This window comes from Ranitomeya imitator, chromosome 2 (genome assembly GCF_032444005.1).
Source record: "Ranitomeya imitator isolate aRanImi1 chromosome 2, aRanImi1.pri, whole genome shotgun sequence".
NCBI classification, from domain to species: domain Eukaryota; kingdom Metazoa; phylum Chordata; class Amphibia; order Anura; family Dendrobatidae; genus Ranitomeya; species Ranitomeya imitator.
Window position 1 is genome coordinate 424,100,723 of NC_091283.1, and position 18,734 is coordinate 424,119,456.

An 18,734-nucleotide genomic window follows, 5' to 3' on the forward strand; every position below is an offset into this window, starting at 1 on the left:
ATAGCCCTGGACATTTATGGCTATTGGCCCTTTTCCCAAAATATTAACATCAGCCTCCAGCGCTCGGCTTTCCCTCTGCTGGTTCAAAAACTTATGAGGGAGCCCACACCATTTTTCTTTAAATTATTTATTTTATACACAATGTACACAGCGGGTGCTGAATACAACTCACATGATTTTCGCCTGGTCATGCTGATCTCAGGGAGACCAGGCGACAATGATAAGAACTGCCTTCAGTACCTGGCGCCTGGGACCAGCTAACTGTACTGCTTTTCCCTGGCGCCGGTGCGTGGCACACGAGCACACTAATGCCACATGGATGTGACATGTGGATACCAAATGGATACACTGATGTCACACGGGTGTCACTTACATACATATGGATGGCACGCAAAAACGGACCATGGATCTCACTAGTAGTAATGAGCGAGTATACTTGTTGCTCGGGTTTTCCCGAGCACGCTCGGGTGATCTCCGAGTGTTTATGACTGCTTGGAGATTTAGTTTTCGTCACCTCAGCTGAATGATTTACAGCTGCTACACAGCTTGAATACATGTGGGGATTCCCTAGCAACCAGGCAACCCCCACATGTACTTATGCTGGCTAACAGATGTAAATCATTCAGCTGCTGCGATGAAAACTAAATCTCCGAACACTAACAAATACTCGGAGACCACCCGAGCGTGCTCGGGAAAACCCGAGCAACGAGTATACTCACTCATCACTACTCATTAGTACTCCTTTTCCAGTAAACGAATCACTAGAATGTGTGAAGGGGGCCTAACACTGTCCTAACAGTACGGTCATTGTATACATTTCTTGGAGATACAAAGAGAAACGGCACAATGCAGAATTATAAGAAAAGAAGCTTCAGAATGCTTATTTCATGAAGAGTAGAAATATTTGCTAAAGTAGACAATGTCAGGAGTGTTGATATCCCATAAGCTTACACTATTATTTTCAGATTGAAAACATTATCTGTTATTCAGGACTGTGTAATAAATTAAGGTTAACCTTTCTTACACCAACTAATGATCTATTTTATATTTTATACACACCATCCTGAGGAAATTTAAAATCACAATTTGGGACGGAACTGACCGTAAGATACTGCCAGTAATCATTAGTGTGCTAAACGCCACTTAAAGAAACTCCCCAATACCTACAGTAAATCTCACTCTCAACTATTCTCTGTATATTCTACACAAAACCACGGAAGTAATGCCGCAGTAGAAGATTTAAAATGTCATTTTATTACATATATGCGAACATTACAGAAATTAACAAAACTTTCATATACATATTCACTTTCCCCAACGAAGAAGCTATACGCGAAACGCGCGTCGGGTTCTGCGGGTTTTTGAGCCGCCCAAACAGGTCATGTATTACTCTTATATTTAGCTCTCTTTAACTCCTGTCTGCACGGTGCACTTTTGCCCTTATCATTTGGCTGCTACTGTGTCTTGGCACATGGCACTTTGGATAGCACTATGCACTTTTTTGCAATTACTATTTAGCTGCTATATAGTTTCTGGCATATGGCACTTTTCTTTGCTATCTCAGTATTAAGGACATTTATTTGAAAATCTTTTCCAATATAAAAAAATCCTTTTTATACTAAGCACTTTGCACTTTACTAATTATGTATTAAAAATTTTTTTGTGTCCTTAAAACAACAAAAAATATATATTTTTGTATACATTAGGACTTTTTGTATAGTGCAATAGTGTCATGATATAGGCTGCAGCTCAGTGTTTTGTTTCACTTTGATATATGATTTATATTCATTATGATTTTATATTATTTATTTAAATCTATATTTGGAATTTACACTGTGACTGCTGGAGTGAGTAAGAGTAGCATGGGATATTAATTTTCTAAACATCCCCTTTAGCACTTTGAAGTGCATTATATTTTTGGTATTGCGGCTATTTTGTGTTGTTTTTTTCCCCCCCTTCCTTTTTGTTAATTTCTGTAATGTTCGCATATATGTAATAAAATGACATTTTAAATCTTCTACTGTGGCATTACTTCCGTGGTTTTGTGTAGAATTTGCTTAATTGGAAGTGCCTTCATTAGGCCAGTTTTTTGGTTTATTATATTCTCTGTATATACTGACATTGAGGCACCATGTGTCATTCAGATCACCTACTACAGCGGCTGCAGTCCTCAACAATGGTTTGCTTTCATTTTTTCAATATTCAAGATCAGTCACACCCATTATTTTAAAACACCACTCCTAGCCTCCCATTATATTTCACCTGTTAGCATCTGTTAGGGCTAGCGGAACGCACCGAGTAAATAGAGATGTTTTTATTGATATTGGTGCGTTCGCAGCCCGGGGTCCACCGTGCAGGAGTACCTGCTGCTAGCAAACGGCGGAACTATATGGCGGTATAGACTAACTCAGTTAATTCACCGAGTAGCCGTGAAAGAGAAGCACTGTGCCCTGTTAGACTCCACAGAGGCACAGGCTAACTGCCCAAACAGAGAGCAGTCAGTGGTCACACATGTACACAAAACTCCTCGCCGGAGGAGACAGCATTCTAGGGGCTTATTTCAGCCGGGTCCCTGAATACACATAAACACAATCTCCTCGCCGGAGGAGCCAGCATTCTAGGGGCTTAATTCAGCCGGGTCCCTGAATACATCCAAACACAAACTCCTCGCCGGAGGTGCCAGCATTCTAGGGGCTTATTTCAGCCGGGTCCCTGAACACACTCTCATGTGATCACACTGGCGCAAAGCATATAACAATAGACAATACTAGCGCATGGCCGTGCGGCCATGCGGGCCTTAAATAGTTGCAGCACGTTTAGGACCTTTCAAAGAAGGACCAATGGAGTTGCTGCAGTACCTGAGCATGTGACCCTAGATCTTCACTGAGAGATCTTGCCCTGGGCATGCTCAGAGTGCAAAGCAGGATTTAGTCCTAGCACCTACAAGGACCTTAGCTGCAGTATCTGATCATGTGACCCTCAATCTCCACTGAGAGATCTTACTCTGGGCATGCTCAGAACGTGAAAAGCAGGACTTAGTCCCAGAAGCGTCTGCTCGCCGCTGCCCAGCACTGACTTCAATGGCAGAAGCAGGAAATGCAGCAGTAATTCTTAGCACAGAGTCAGACTGAGTGAGATGCTGGGATCAACGTCTCCGCTGAGCAGGCTCCACTGCGGCAGGAGAAGAATGGGAGACCGCAGCGGAGATGGCCCGAGATTCCCCCTGTGCAGAGGCAGGAGCTCGACCCCTAACAGCATCATCAGGGGAATGAGGCTATTATAAAACACTCATAGCCTCCCCGATGTGTTTTACCTGCATGTATCATCAGGTGAACAAAGCTAGTGTACAACACTCATAACTTCTTCAACATGTTTCGCCTGCTTTTGTCATCAGGAGATCTAGGCTAGTATTTTTTATGACCTAGTTGATTTGATGTAGCACCTATGCCCTAAATTACACTTGACTCACTATCACTTTTTTGTACTTGATTTATCCTCCTTGCCGAGATCCTCATACATGTGTCATCTTTTTGTATGATACGTGTTTTTAAAAAATGTTTAATAAAATTGTATTGATTTTTACTCTTGTGTGAGTGGTTAATTGATACTCTTTATCCATATGTAGGTGTTATAAATTATTAACTGTACTAATATAAGTTATATTATTTATTTTAAAGTCTTCAATAGGGATAATCTTTTGTCTTTGATAGTCTGTAACTAATAGATTTTTGGTCTCATCCCTATCTTGGACATTCAGTGTTGATATAGCACTAATCTTAGTGATCAGCTGTGGATGTACAGTGGGTTCAGGCTATCACTCACAGTTACGGAGCCGTTCGCATTTACCATGACTTTTCTTATATGTTTATCTCTGCAGACTGGGAATCACCAATTTAACCGAGCAATGCTTTTTAATATAGGCTTCCTTGAAGCCATGAAGGACCTCGAATGGGACTGTTTGATATTTCATGATGTCGACCATATTCCCGAGAATGATCGCAATTACTATGGCTGCCAGAATATGCCACGACATTTTGCTGCCAAGTTGGACAAATACATGTACCTGTAAGTTACCATCATGTAGCGCACTGCCCTATAAAACCTTATCACAGAAGATGGTGGAGCTGTGACTTAATGCTGACATGTTCCCTGCTCCCCTCCCACAGGCTGCCGTACAGTGAATTCTTTGGAGGCGTTAGCGGTCTTACAGTGGAGCAGTTTCGTAACATTAATGGATTCCCTAATGCATTCTGGGGTTGGGGAGGGGAAGATGATGATCTCTGGAATAGGTAATGTAATCGGATGTCCATTGTCTGAGACCTCATCTTATTGGGAGAAACAGCATTTTATCTGAGCTTCTCTTGTTCTCTGCTGCTCTTTGTGGTGAACAGTGTAACTGAGGTCTCTGGATTAGGCCAGTTTTAAACAACTGACGTTTAAAGTTCAGACCACGATGTTCCCTGATCTGAACCTCAGCTTCATTGGCATAATTCATAGTGTTGTATTACTAATGGATGCCATAATCATCTACCCGCAGGGTGCAGAATGCAGGGTACACAGTGTCACGACCAGAAGGAGATATTGGGAAATACAAGTCCATCCCACACCACCACCGAGGTGAAGTCCAGTTTCTTGGACGGTAAGTGCTCTAAGCTTTGTTGGACGTTTGTGACATGTAGATATTTGCTGACTTAATTCAGAACGTATTGCCAGTCCCTCCCTGGCCATGAGTGTGTGGGTGCCCCTTAATAAGGTATTAACTCTGCTCACCATTAGATTATATATGGGCCAATAATCAGCCCAAAAGAACATTCTTAAGATGGCTCATACCTGATCATTGGCCATTGGTGTGAACAAGGCAGAGATAAGCTGGTATTTGGCTCAACAAATCTATTCTGTGTCCTAAAATCATCATTGTCGGTAGTACAGTACATCTCATGTAATCAGTAAATACTTTCTCTATTGCTTCATTAGGGGACACAGAAAACCATGGGTGTATGTTGCTGCTTCTAGGAGGCTGACACTATGCACCAAAAAAATTAGCTCCTTCTCAGCAGTGTACACCCCACTGACTGGCACTAGGTTAATCAATTTAGCTTAGTGTCAGTAGGAGGTGGACAGGGGTCTTTTACTAGACCCATATCTACCTCAGTTTTCGTTGTTTCCCAGTAATGTTTCACTTTTTTCATTTTTTAGATGGATCTTCTCCTTTACCTCTGGAGAGATATAGTGTGAACAGTCACACTGTATTCCTACGTGGAGACTATTAGTACGGCGTGAACTGCCACCCCATATCCTTATACGTCTAGCCAGCAGGACCCCAACCCCTAACACATGAAGAGTGTTTAGGTGATCCAAATTTTTGTTCTGGCCCCTGTCTCCTACCCACTTGCCCACCCTAGCCTGTCGATTTGAGGAGGCATGGACGTCCCACATTTCCAAGAGGCTCGGACATCTAATGAATGTCTCATCTTCAGGTCTGGTCCAGAGGTGATAGAGGAGAAGAATAAGATAAAGAAGAAGTTAAGGTACCGTCACACTCAGCGACGCTGCAGTGATATAGACAACGAGCCGACCTAAACTAGATCGCGGGAGCGTCGCTGTTTAGGTCGCTGTAGAGACGTCAAACACAGCAACTCCAGAACAATGCAGGAGCGATCCAGTGACGTAACGGCGACTCACTTCTCGTTCTCGCTGGTTGTTAGCTCCATGTCAAACAGCCGGAGTGTACCGATCCGACACACATCTAGGGGCCCTATGCTCGTTGCTGGCGTTGTTGCTTTTGATGTCAAACATGACGATACACGCCGACCTGGCGACGAAATAAAGTTCTGGACTTCTAGCTCCGACCAACGATGGCACAGCGGGATCCAGATCACTGCTGCGTGTCAAACACAACGAGATCGCTATCCAGGACGCTGTAACGTCACGGATTGTTGTCATTCTCTTTGCAAAGTTGCTGAGTGTGAAGGTACCTTTAAAGTAGATGAAGATAATGAAGACAGGTTCAAGATAGAGAAAGATGGAAAAAGAAGGATAAGGTGTTCCTGCCCCCGCTAAACCCTCTTTTTATTCTAGGGGTAGTGAGGTATGGGCAGGGTTTTATTCCTAGGGCTTTATATCGGTATAGACCTTTTTGGTCTAGATGGGGCCTGTTCTCCTTTTATTTCCATCTAGATTTGTGGATCAGGGTTACCTTTCAGGTAATTTCTGGGCCTCCGCACTCCCCTGTCTTGATGGCTGCTTTCACAAAGCTAGGCCCTGACTTCAGCGCGGCCTAGTCTCGGCAGTAGCTGCACCCCCTTCTCTTGGCAACTTTGGGTGGGTTTTCTCCCGCCCATCACTGGTACGTCTCCTCTTCCTGTTTCCAGTGATTAGCACCGCCCTCTCTTCCTGGCATTATCGTGCAAGCTTTTTCTTCCGCCCATCGCTGTCACGCACCCTCATCTCAATTCCAGCTGTTTTCTCATCCCCCTTAGAGCCTCATTTAGTGGGCTTTTCTGCAAACGCCCCCTCCTCTCCACTCAGTAGTGCGGAATCTGCACTCGCTTTCTCTCTTTGGGCCTCCTCTTCCTCCCTGCGGTTGCCATTTGCCGGCATCTGGACCCAAAAGGTGGCATCTCTCTGCAGGGAACTCTGCATCTAATCCTGCAATTGCCCTGCAGCACTGCTTGTCTCCTGGAGCTCTTCTACAGCCTGGTAGCAGACTTCAGGACCTGCATCTTCCTGTGAGTAAGCTCTACTCTGCACACTGACATTCTCCTCAGCATATACAGCTCTGGCAAAAATTAAGAGACCACTGCAAAATGTTCAGTTTCTCTTTATAGGTATATATTTGAGTAAAATGTAAATTTTTCTTTTATTCTATAAACTACTGACAGCATGTCTCCGAATTTCAAAGCAACAAATGCTGTTTTTTTTTCTGAAAAGGAGAAATGGTCAAAATTACAAAAAAAAAAAAAACAAGTGTTTTCAGACCTCAAATAATGCAAAGAAAACAAGTACATAATCATTTAGAAACAACAATACTGATGTTTTAACTCAGGTAGAGTTCAGAAATCAATATTTTGTGGAATAACCATGATTTTTAATCACAGCTTTCATGCGCCTTGGCATGCTTTCCACCAGTCACACTGCTCCTGGCGCAAAAATGTAAGCAGTTCTTCTTTGTTTGACGGCTTGTGACTATCCATCATCCTCTTGATTACATTCCAGTGGTTTTCAGTGGGGTTAAGGTCTGGAGATCGGGCTGCCCATGACAGGGTTTTGATGTGGTGGTCTCTTAATTTTTGCAAGAGCTGTATCTTTCTGTCCCATAACCTTCTGGCATTAGTTAGTGGGTTTGCTTTCTATCATGCATAATCCTAAGGGAGAGCGCTCTCGCCATCCTGCTGCTTCTTCTTCTTCCTCCTCTGCTATTGTCAGGCACTTTGTTCTTCATGTAAATGCACACTCTCTTCAGGTCAGTTCTCATTCCTCTGTCAGGACTGCAGCAACCCCCCTGCACCTGCTACCGAGGAGTCCTCTGCTGCCCCAGGAGCGAGTGGTGCCCCTATCCCAGTGTGGGCTACCTCTCTGTCTCAATCTGGGGCAGAGTTCACCAAGGTGTCGCAGACCCTGGTGTCTGTTCTTGACAGATTGCCTGTCCTCCCCTCCGCCATTGCTAATGGATCGCAGGACTCACCGGGACTCACCGGGTGTGCCTACCAACATGGGCCATAAGAGATCTAGGCAGAAGTGTTGTTCTAGGTCCTCCTCCCGCTCCCTCTCTCCCCCTGGCCTCTCCCGGCGGACAGCTTCTTTCCAATCCTCCTCTTCTGATTCACCTGCCGAGGTTTCGGATGTACTGTTCGAGGATGATTCAGACCTGGATTCTGACCAGGCTTCTAATATGAGAGACATGGTTCAGAGCCTCATTGTGGCAGCCAACCAGACCATTAACATTAAGGATGCCACTATGGAACCCGCAGAACAGGCGGTTTCATTTAGATGGTCGAGACCAGCTCCTAAGGTCTTTTGCTACTCATAGGGAATTTGTACTTTCCCGGGAACAGGAAAACCCGACCAGACGCTTCCAAAGAGGGAAGTGCCTCGGCATCCTATATCCCTTCGCCTCTGAGCTCACTGCCAATTGGACCACTTCTCCAACTGTGAACCCTCCAGTTTCCAGACTGTCCACCAACACGGCCCTCCCTCTTACGGATGGAGCATCCCTCATGACAGGCTCATAGAGTCCTTTGCAAAGTCAGCCTTTGAAGCGGCCGCTTTTACATTGTGCCCTGTCTTTGCCACCTGGATGTCAAAGTCTACAGCAGCATGGGCTAAGCAGCTACGTAAGGGCATTCTTTCTGGAGCCCGACCGGAGGAATTGGTAAACCTCACGGTCCAGATTTCTCATGCAGGAAAGTACATGGTATCCGCCTCCCTGGAAGCTGCTTCTTGTGCTGCCCAAGCGTCCAGCAATATAGTGGCCATCTAACAGACCATTTGGCTTAAGGCGTTGTAGGCGGAGTTATCTTCAAAAAAGTCTCTTACCAACTTGCATTTCCATTGTTTCCGTCTATTTGGCTCCAAGCTGGACCAAATTATTAAGGAGGCCACCGGAGGGACGAGCCATCTCCTTCGCTCAGGCCAAACCTCGTTGTCCTCCTTTGAAGCGTAAGTTTCGGTCCTTTCGGCCCTTTCTCTTCGACAGAGGATTTCTCTTGCCAAGAGAGGCCACAGGCTTGCCAGGATAGGAAAAGGGCTTCCTTTAAACCCACCCCCTCCTGGCATTCCCGTAACGCGCAGGATAGATCCACTAGGACTAGACCTGGCAGAGTTTCCTCTGCATGACTCTTCTCCAGATCCCAGGGAATCTCCCAGGCTTGGTGGCCGCCTCCGTTTTTTCAGGGACGTCTGGCTCGCCTCGGTGGAGGACACATGGGTCACTGAGGTTGTGTCTTCAGGACACAATATAGATTTCGTTTTACGGCCCCAAGATAGATTCTTCGAATACCGTCCTCCAAGAGATGCTTCTCTGGTTCTGGGGTTCTTTGCTTCCATTGCCTCCCTTCTAAGTTCAGTCATCGTTCCCGTCCGACCCCAGGAACTTTTCACAGGGTTTTATTCTAACCTATTTATCATGCCAAAGAAGGATGGCATGGTCCGACACATCCTGGATCAAAATTACTTAACAAAAGGGTCAATCTGCGACATTTCGGGATGGAGTCCCTTGGTTCAGTAATTGCTTCCATGGAGTTGCAGGAATTCCTGTGCTCCATAGACATCTAAGACACCTATCTGCATGTCCCTATTTTCTCAGTGCATCAGAGATTCCTGTGTTTTGTGGTGCGGGTGGACCATTTTCAGTTTGTCGCCCTGCCGTTCGGGCTCGCAACCGCTCCCAGGGTCTTCACAAAGATCATGGCAGCAGTAATAGCCATTCTGTGAATCAAAGGTCTAGTGCTCATCCCGTACCTCGACGACATTATAATCCTTTTACCAGGCCTAGGAAAGTCTGTCCATCGTTCTCGAAACTGTCTCGACTTGATTGGCTAATCAACAGAGAAAAGTCTTGCCTTGTCATGACTCAATGCCTCATTTTGCTAGGCATGCTGTTCAAAACCCGTCAGGCAAGGGTTTTCCTTCCCAAGGAGAGAAGGGCAACCCTTCACCAGGGATTTCGCTCTTTGCAGGGTCCTCGGCCTCCTTCTTTCCGCTTTGCCATGGCAGTCCTGGGAAGGATGTTGACAGCGTCGGAAGCGATTCCTTTTGCTCAATTTCACTCCAGACAGCTTCAGCAGGCTATCCTATCACAGTGGAACAAGTCTGTTCTCTCTCTGGACCATACGGTTTGGATCTCCCTAGTCAAGAAGTCTCTCAATTGGTGGCTGCCATCCCCGCTCATCTTCCAGAGTCATTCTTTCCTTCTCGGCTGGGGTGCAGTCTTTTGCAACCTGACATCAGGGACATTGGTCGGTGGAGGAATCCTCCCTTACGATCAACATTCTCGAGATAAGGGCCATTCTTCTGTCCCTCCATCACTAGGAGAGGTTTCTCAGGGACCTGCCAATTTGATTTCAGACAGACAATGCCACGACAGTGGCATATGTCAATCACCAGGGAGGAACTCTGAGTTCTTTGGCGATGGCTGAGTTATCCAAGATACTCCTCTGGGTAGAGGTGAGACTTCCAGCGATGTCTGCAGTGCATATCCCTGGCATGGACAACTGGGCCGTCGACTTTCTCAGCCACGAGGGTCTTGCAGCGGGTGAGTGATCCCTTCATCAGGAAGTCTTCCATCAAATTTGACTTCAATGGGGCACTCCCGATGTAGACCTCATGGCGTCCCGGCTAAACAGGAAGGGTTCACAGTTCGTTTCCAGGTACCACGATTCTCTCGCAGTGGGCGCCGACGCTCTGGTGTTACCCTGGTCACAGTTTACCCTTCCCTATCTGTTCTCTCCCCCTACTTCCCAGGCTGTTGAAAAGGATCAAGTCGGAAGCGGTGTCGGTCATTCTAATAGCACTGGATTGGCCCAGGAGGTCTTGGTTCGCATAGGTCGTCAATCTTTTCACGGACGCCTCCTGGAGGCTCGATCTCCCACCAGAATTCTCACTCGATTTAACAGCATGGCTGTTGAAACCACGGTTCTAAGAGCGTCCGGCTTTTCAGATCAGGTGATTCAAACCAAGATCCAGCTAGGAAGCCGTCGTCGTCTCGGGTCTATCGGACCTGGAAAGCCTATTTCCGCTGTTATGAGTCTAATCACATTGCGCCTATGTCCTTTGCTCTCCCTTCTATTCTGGCTTTTCTTCAGGCGGGACTTGACGCTGGCCTTGCTTCTAGTTCGCTAAAGGGCCAGGTATCAGAGCTTACCATTCTTTTTCGGAAGAACTTATCCTCCCGTTCTCAGGTCAGAACTTTTCTCCAGGGGGTAGGGCATGCCGCGCCCCCATACTGGTTACCTGTGGACCCTTGGGACCTCAATTTAGTCCTGGAGGCCCTTAGGAGTTCTTCTTTTGAACCTCTTCGAGAAGTTTCTCTCTCCTGTCTTGGAAGGTGGTGTTTCTTGTGGCCAACACCTATATTATTCGCATCTCGGAGTTGGAGGCACTTTCCTGTCATCCCCTTTTCCTGGTTCTCCAAGGTGGTGTTCGCCTTTCACCCAAATGAGGATATTATCCTCCATTTCTTTTGCCCGGCTCCCACTGATGCTCTGGAGAATTCCCTGAATAGGTTAGACCTGGTCAGGGCGATACGGGTCTATCTGGCTAGGACCGCCCCCTTTCTGAAGACAGACTCCCTCTTTGTCATACCTGAGGGTGCACATAGAGGCCTTCCAGACTCCAAGGCTACGATTGCTCACTGGATCCGGACAGCAATTTTGGGGACATACTGGGTCAAGAACAGAGCGCCTCCTGCAAAGCGGCAACCTGGTCCTCCATCCACACGTTCGCCAAATTTTACAGGGTCCGACCTGAACGGAGTCTGAATGAAGAGCCTGAATCCAATTATTAAAATGTGTGTCCCAATACTTTTCTCCATATAGTGTATTTTTCTGAAATTATGCAACATATCAACTATCATCGCCATACAGTGTATATTGACCCTTTAAACCAGTGTAGGTTGTCAATTGAAAATCAATCAACTATCATTTTAACAGCACTTTTGCTTGGCCAGGAAATCTACCTGTCTTCTACAGGTTTCAGAGACAATACACATTAGAGTCGGGTTTGCCAAAGATTTTCAAGCAATAATTTTGCTCTCATGGAAGGTAAGCCCTCGATAGGCTTAGTCATGCTTTCCAATAGTAAACACATACATGTGAGGTGAGTGTGGATTTGTACGGTTAGGTTGGGAGGAATGCTGTTGGTTAAAGGGACTCTGACACCTGAATTTGGAGGGAACAATTTTCAGCCATAGGGGCGGGGTTTTCGGGTGTTTGATTCACCCTTTCCTTACCCGCTGGCTGCATGCTGGCTGCAATATTGGATTGAAGTTCATTCTCTGTCCTCTGTAGTACATGCCTGCACAAGGCAATCTTGTGAATCAAACACCCGAAAACCCCGCCCCTATGGCTGAAAATTGTTCCCTCCAAATTCAGGTCACAGAGTCCCTTTAAAGGCATCATCTAACACGCCAGTTCTTACCATACAAATTTTGTAATTTTATATATTCAACAGTTTAAGTTGTGCACACAATCCCACTCCATCTGTGCCTCTCATGTATAAAGAATTTATTGTCTTAGACTTTAGACTGTTCCTCTACAGACTAGTCAGCACCAGTTCCCATATATACTGTACAGTAGAGACTAAAGTGCAACTCACGGTTGTGTCCATTGTTTTCATCTTCCATAAAGAAGAACGAAGAGTACATGCAAAAAACGGTTGGAACTCCACAAATCGATAATTTCAAAAAATATCAAATTTTATTTGTACACGAAAAGTACTACACACAGTTAAAAACATCTAAAAAACTACTCCAACGAGTAGATAAAGCCAAACTTCCATATTTAGATACAATTTATCTGCCCATAAATATTCATTTGCACCAAGATGATTACATAGTATAAATGCTGCATATATCTTAAACAAGAGAAATTCTATTGCAAATTAACGGAATCCTCGTGGGGGCTCTTGTTAGATCTATTGTTTGACCACCCCATATATGGGTGTTGGGCAAAGAGCGCTTGCTTGATAACACAACGTTCCTATGGTACAGCTAGTTTGCATATTCTGGCACTTTCAAACAAGTAATGTGGTCAAGATATACACATATACACTGATTTCAAATCTATCTGTTAAATTGCCCTAGATAGTGCTCATACATACATCAAATGACATGATAGATCAAAAAAGAGGTATTTGACAAAAGAGGCAATAAACGCTAGGCTGTATACTTTACCCTAACCGGTCCATTATAGTCGCCCCCTGGTCCCTAAAGCAGCGGTGCAGCCAGAGAATGGAAGATTAAAGGACCCATTGTTTTCATCTTCCATGACGGTTACATGTGTCTCTTCTCAGGTATGGACTGCTGAGAAGATCCAAAGAACGTCAGAAAATGGACGGCCTCAATAACCTGAACTACTACCCAAATATCACGTATGACGCCTTGTACAAGAACATCACCGTAGATCTGAGCCCTGAGCTGGCCATGGTGAGCGATTACTGAATGCAGCCTTGAAAACAGTGTCTCCTCCATCACTGCAGGCTGTGCCGACATGATGAGGGCGAGTATAAAATCCCAGAACATGGACAATCCCCCCCCATCCCCACTGTTTACACAGACATCACGCTGCTTTTTTTCCCTATGTTCGGTGACAGTTTTCAGTATTAGGGGGTCCACATTCATTTTTTGAGTTGTGAGGGTGCCTGGGACTGAGGAGGAACATCATGATAATCAGTCCTAGCTGATTAATGTCTTCTCTTTCTACATTGTATACATTGGTGTATTTCACTACTGCTGGCTGGATGGTGACAACCATGTACTTCTTCCCCCCAGTGCTGTCTGTTCTATAGTGTGATGGTGGCTCTGACCCCAGTCCTCCTTTCCATTCATTCCCAATCATAAGGTTTGGCTTCTCCATGAGACTGTCAACCATCAGGGCCTCATTTGTACCTTACCCAAATTGTGCAATGCCAAATAATTCCCTCATTTATGCTTGTTTGTTAAGAGGCGCTGATACTTTATATTCAGTCACATGATGAGGGGGCTGTGATGTCATCATGCAGGGTATGAGGTCATGATTTTTTATATATGCCTGTTTTATTGTGGAAGCTCTGAACACCACGCACATAGAGTGAGCTTCCGTTGAGCCCTCTACATGACAATATGGCTGGACAGGACCCTTACTCATAGGAGTACATGTCCTCTGTCATAGTTGTGAAGCACTGATGTATGGGAAATACAAGATTATTACTGGATTTATTTTATTTTTTTTGTGGGTAAATGATCCTCCTGGCAGGAGCGGGACAACCCCATCTTCACTAGTCAAAATGAATGGAACGGCTTCCGCCCTGAATCTGGCTGGGAAGATTGTATGCTTAGGTAATAGGTTTAATGATAATTCTGTGACGATACTGCAAGAGAAGAAAGGGGGATTTGCAGGTAATTTTGGCAGACTCGGGATCTGCAGGATGTTGGGGTGGACTCGGGGATCTTCAGGATATTGGAGGTGAAGGCAGTTCTCAGCTGGAAAGTAGGAAGTGACGGCTGGGTCTAGTAGTACATTGGTGATAGACACAGTCATTATGGGGTGGAAACATGGATTAGGAGGATATCGAGGTGAAAGTAATTGGCAGTTACCGGTGATTGCTGAGAATAGCAGGTCAATGGGGGTGCAAGCAATGTTTATCAGGACATTGGCGGGAGACACAGAGAACAGCAGTACATAGAGGGTGATAGAAGGCATCAGCAGTACTTCACGGTGAATGTAGGGATCATCAGGATTGTAGGGGAAATGTAGAGACCAGCAGTGCATAGAGGTTGGATCTGGAGATCACCAAGACATAAGTGTCTGATGCAGGGATTAGCAGGACATTTGGGGTAGATGCGGGGATCAGCAGGGCATTAGTGGGGACCCAGCAAGGTTTTGGATGTAGTAGAATTTGGGTGATTCTTTTGCTGCAGTGCCCTGGGATCATAAGGTTTGTTTTGCTGCGACTTTGTTGGAGTGACTCCCACCATTGATTCATCTACATTTTGTGGTGTTTATGACTTTGTGTGAAATACGAGATAATGGAAGATTCTGCGGTGTCTACATTACACAATATCATCACAGACCAATGAGGGGGAATATGCAGTTAGTCTCCAGGTTCATGGAGAGTCACTGATGCTTGAACAAGCCATATATGATCTTCTAGACATACTTATATTGTGCCCCAAACATTTGCATTTATAGACAAATGTTGGGGAGGACTTGCACTGAAATGTAAAATGTTTTTCCACCAACATAGAAGAGGATTCTTTACTGTTAGGGCAGTGAGAATCTGGAATTGCTTGCCTGAGGAGGTGGTGATGGCGAACTCAGTCGAGGGGTTCAAGAGAGGCCTGGATGTCTTCCTGGAGCAGAACAATATTGTATCATACAATTATTAGGTTCTGTAGAAGGACGTAGATCTGGGGATTTATTATGATGGAATATAGGCTGAACTGGATGGACAAATGTCTTTTTTCGGCCTTACTAACTATGTTACTATGTTACTATGTTCTTATTATTTCTACATTTTTATATGAATTAATTTATGAATTTGTTTTTCAGTAAAATTCTCATTGACAAAACCATTTATGTTAAGATGTGCACTTTCTCTGTTGTAACTTCAAGATGGGTCCACAGCGCCCCCCAAAAAGAGGCTAGTATACAGTGAACTCATGGGATGCCACCGCTGCTCCATTTTGTATGATTGGGTTCTCAGCCTTGTAGCTGCAGATATTTTTTTATGGGCAGCTTCCCTGCTTTATGGCCGCTGGTATTCTCTTTATATATGCTATATCTAAGATTTGAAGGACATTAAACCAAGTCAAAAGTCCAAGCAAGTCCAAAGTTTGAAGTATTTCTATTCAGTTTCCTTTGCTCGTTGCACAGCCTTATCTTATGACATGTGATCACTCGATCTGCGAGATAAACATCCAGTCTGTAAATGTCAGCCTTTATATGTTACACACAGAACGAGATATCACAGCTACAGGAATGTGGAAAGTTCTGTGCCCTTCAATTGCAGGTTATCGGATGATCAGATAATACAGGCATGTGCAGTAGTGAAGAGGAAAAGGAAGGCAAGGTACACTTGCCTTGTCTTCTGCAGCCCCTCGCTTGTCTACTGTTTCCTCCTCTGCAGAGTAAGGCGAGGGTCACACTAGCGTGTTTTACAGACGTATGAGAGGCGCAATAACTACGCATTGCACAAGGACCAATGATTCTCTATGGGGCAGCTCCTATCTGCCGTATATTTCTCAGCTGTATTTTACGGGCGTAGAAAATCGCAGCATGCTGCGTTTGTCAACGTATTGTGCAAAAAATCCGCCAATGAAAGTCTATGGGGGCGAGAAAAATACGGATTACACACGGACCATCAGTGTGACTTGCGGGAAATACGCAGCGGTGTCCTAGAGAAAAGCCGGCAATTCAGTGCGGTGTACAGTAAAATCACACTGACAGGTTAGAATAGAACAGATAAAATTAATGTCTACACATAGTATAGGGAGATATATATATATTATATATATCTATAATATAACGCTGGGAGCGTCACTCTGTCCGAAGCCTTTATAGACTGCGCATGCGCAAGCGCCGGCACAGTCTGGGCCTCACAGAGTGACGCTCCCGGGAGATCGCGGTATGCGTTCACACTGAACGCACACCGCGATCTCCAACAGAGAAGCAGGGACCGCCAGGAGGGTGAGTATCGGCCATATTCACCTGTCCTCCGTTCCACCGCTGAGCGCCGCCATCTTCCTGGTCTTCGGCCTGTGACCTTCAGTTCAGAGGGCGCGATGACGCGCTTAATGCGCGCCGGCACCGCCCTCTGACTGAACAGTCACAGCCAGGAGACCGGGAAGATGGCGGCGCGCAGCGCTGGAACGGGACAGACAGGTGAGTATAGGAAGTGCTGGGGGGCCTGAGCTGGCGGCGATACCGGCACCTGACCCCCACAGTGCGCCGGTGTCCCCGCCTGCTCAGGCCCCCGGATGGGTGCAGCACATGACAGGATGGGGACGCAGGATGGGGACGCAGGATGATTGCAGCACATACCAGGATGGGGACGCAGGATGGGGACGCAGGATGGGTGCAGCACATGACAGGATGGGGGCGCAGGATGATTGCAGCACATACCAGGATGGGGACGCAGGATGGGTGCAGCACATACCAGGATGGGGACGCAGGATGGGTGCAGCACATGACAGGATGGGGACGCAGGATGGTTGCAGCACATATCATGGTTGGGGACGCAGGATGGTTGCAGCACATACCAGGATGGGGACGCAGGATGGGGACGCAGGATGATTGCAGCACATACCAGGATGGGGACGCAGGATGGGGACGCAGGATGGGTGCAGCACATACCAGGATGGGGACGCAGGATGGGTGCAGCACATGACAGGATGGGGACGCAGGATGGGTGCAGCACATACCAGGATGGGGACGCAGGATAGGTGCAGCACATGACAGGATGGGGACGCAGGATGGGTGCAGCACATGACAGGATGGGGACGCAGGATGGGTGCAGCACATACCAGGATGGGGACGCAGGATGGGTGCAGCACATACCAGGATGGAGACGCAGGATAGGTGCAGCACATGACAGGATGGGGACGCAGGATGGGTGCAGCACATGACAGGATGGGGACGCAGGATGGGTGCAGCACATACCAGGATGGGGACGCAGGATGGGTGCAGCACATGACAGGATGGGGACGCAGGATGGGTGCAGCACATACCAGGATGGGGACGCAGGATGGGTGCAGCACATGACAGGATGGGGACGCAGGATGGGTGCAGCACATGACAGGATGGGGACGCAGGATGGGTGCAGCACATGACAGGATGGGGGCGCAGGATGGGTGTAGCACATGACAGGATGGGGACGCAGGATGGGTGCAGCACATGACAGGATGGGGACGCAGGATGGGGACGCAGGATGATTGCAGCACATACCAGGATGGGGACGCAGGATGGGGACGCAGGATGGGTGCAGCACATGACAGGATGGGGGCGCAGGATGATTGCAGCACATACCAGGATGGGGACGCAGGATGGGTGCAGCACATACCAGGATGGGGACGCAGGATGGGTGCAGCACATGACAGGATGGGGACGCAGGATGGTTGCAGCACATATCAGGATGGGGACGCAGGATGGTTGCAGCACATACCAGGATGGGGACGCAGGATGGGGACGCAGGATGATTGCAGCACATACCAGGATGGGGACGCAGGATGGGGACGCAGGATGGGTGCAGCACATACCAGGATGGGGACGCAGGATGGGTGCAGCACATGACAGGATGGGGACGCAGGATGGGTGCAGCACATACCAGGATGGGGACGCAGGATAGGTGCAGCACATGACAGGATGGGGACGCAGGATGGGTGCAGCACATGACAGGATGGGGACGCAGGATGGGTGCAGCACATACCAGGATGGGGACGCAGGATGGGTGCAGCACATACCAGGATGGAGACGCAGGATAGGTGCAGCACATGACAGGATGGGGACGCAGGATGGGTGCAGCACATGACAGGATGGGGACGCAGGATGGGTGCAGCACATACCAGGATGGGGACGCAGGATGGGTGCAGCACATGACAGGATGGGGACGCAGGATGGGTGCAGCACATACCAGGATGGGGACGCAGGATGGGTGCAGCACATGACAGGATGGGGACGCAGGATGGGTGCAGCACATGACAGGATGGGGACGCAGGATGGGTGCAGCACATGACAGGATGGGGGCGCAGGATGGGTGTAGCACATGACAGGATGGGGACGCAGGATGGGTGCAGCACATGACAGGATGGGGACGCAGGATGGGTGCAGCACATACCATGATGGGGACGCAGGATGGGTGCAGCACATGACAGGATGGGGATGCAGGATGGGGACGCAGGATGGGTGCAGCACATACCAGGATGGGGACGCAGGATGGGTGCAGCACATGACAGGATGGGGACGCAGGATGGGTGCAGCACATACCAGGATGGGGACGCAGGATGGGTGCAGCACATGACAGGATGGGGCGCAGGATGGGTG

At 47.2% G+C, this 18,734-nt stretch overlaps 1 protein-coding gene across 2 annotated transcripts in view; it reads left to right on the plus strand.

Annotated features, from left to right (window-relative positions):
- Positions 1-15,267, plus strand: part of B4GALT5 (beta-1,4-galactosyltransferase 5) — a 56,147-nt gene extending 40,880 nt beyond the window's left edge. The window contains exons 5-8 of one of the 2 annotated variants that reach the window (XM_069750818.1): positions 3,878-4,065; positions 4,167-4,289; positions 4,538-4,639; positions 13,009-15,267. In XM_069750818.1, the coding sequence (XP_069606919.1) occupies positions 3,878-4,065; positions 4,167-4,289; positions 4,538-4,639; positions 13,009-13,156 (561 nt within the window). In that variant the 3' untranslated portion in view covers positions 13,157-15,267. The remainder of the gene's footprint in view (positions 1-3,877; positions 4,066-4,166; positions 4,290-4,537; positions 4,640-13,008) is intronic. The other variant, XM_069750819.1, reaches the window with a different exon arrangement.
- Positions 15,268-18,734: the final 3,467 nt, after the last annotated feature.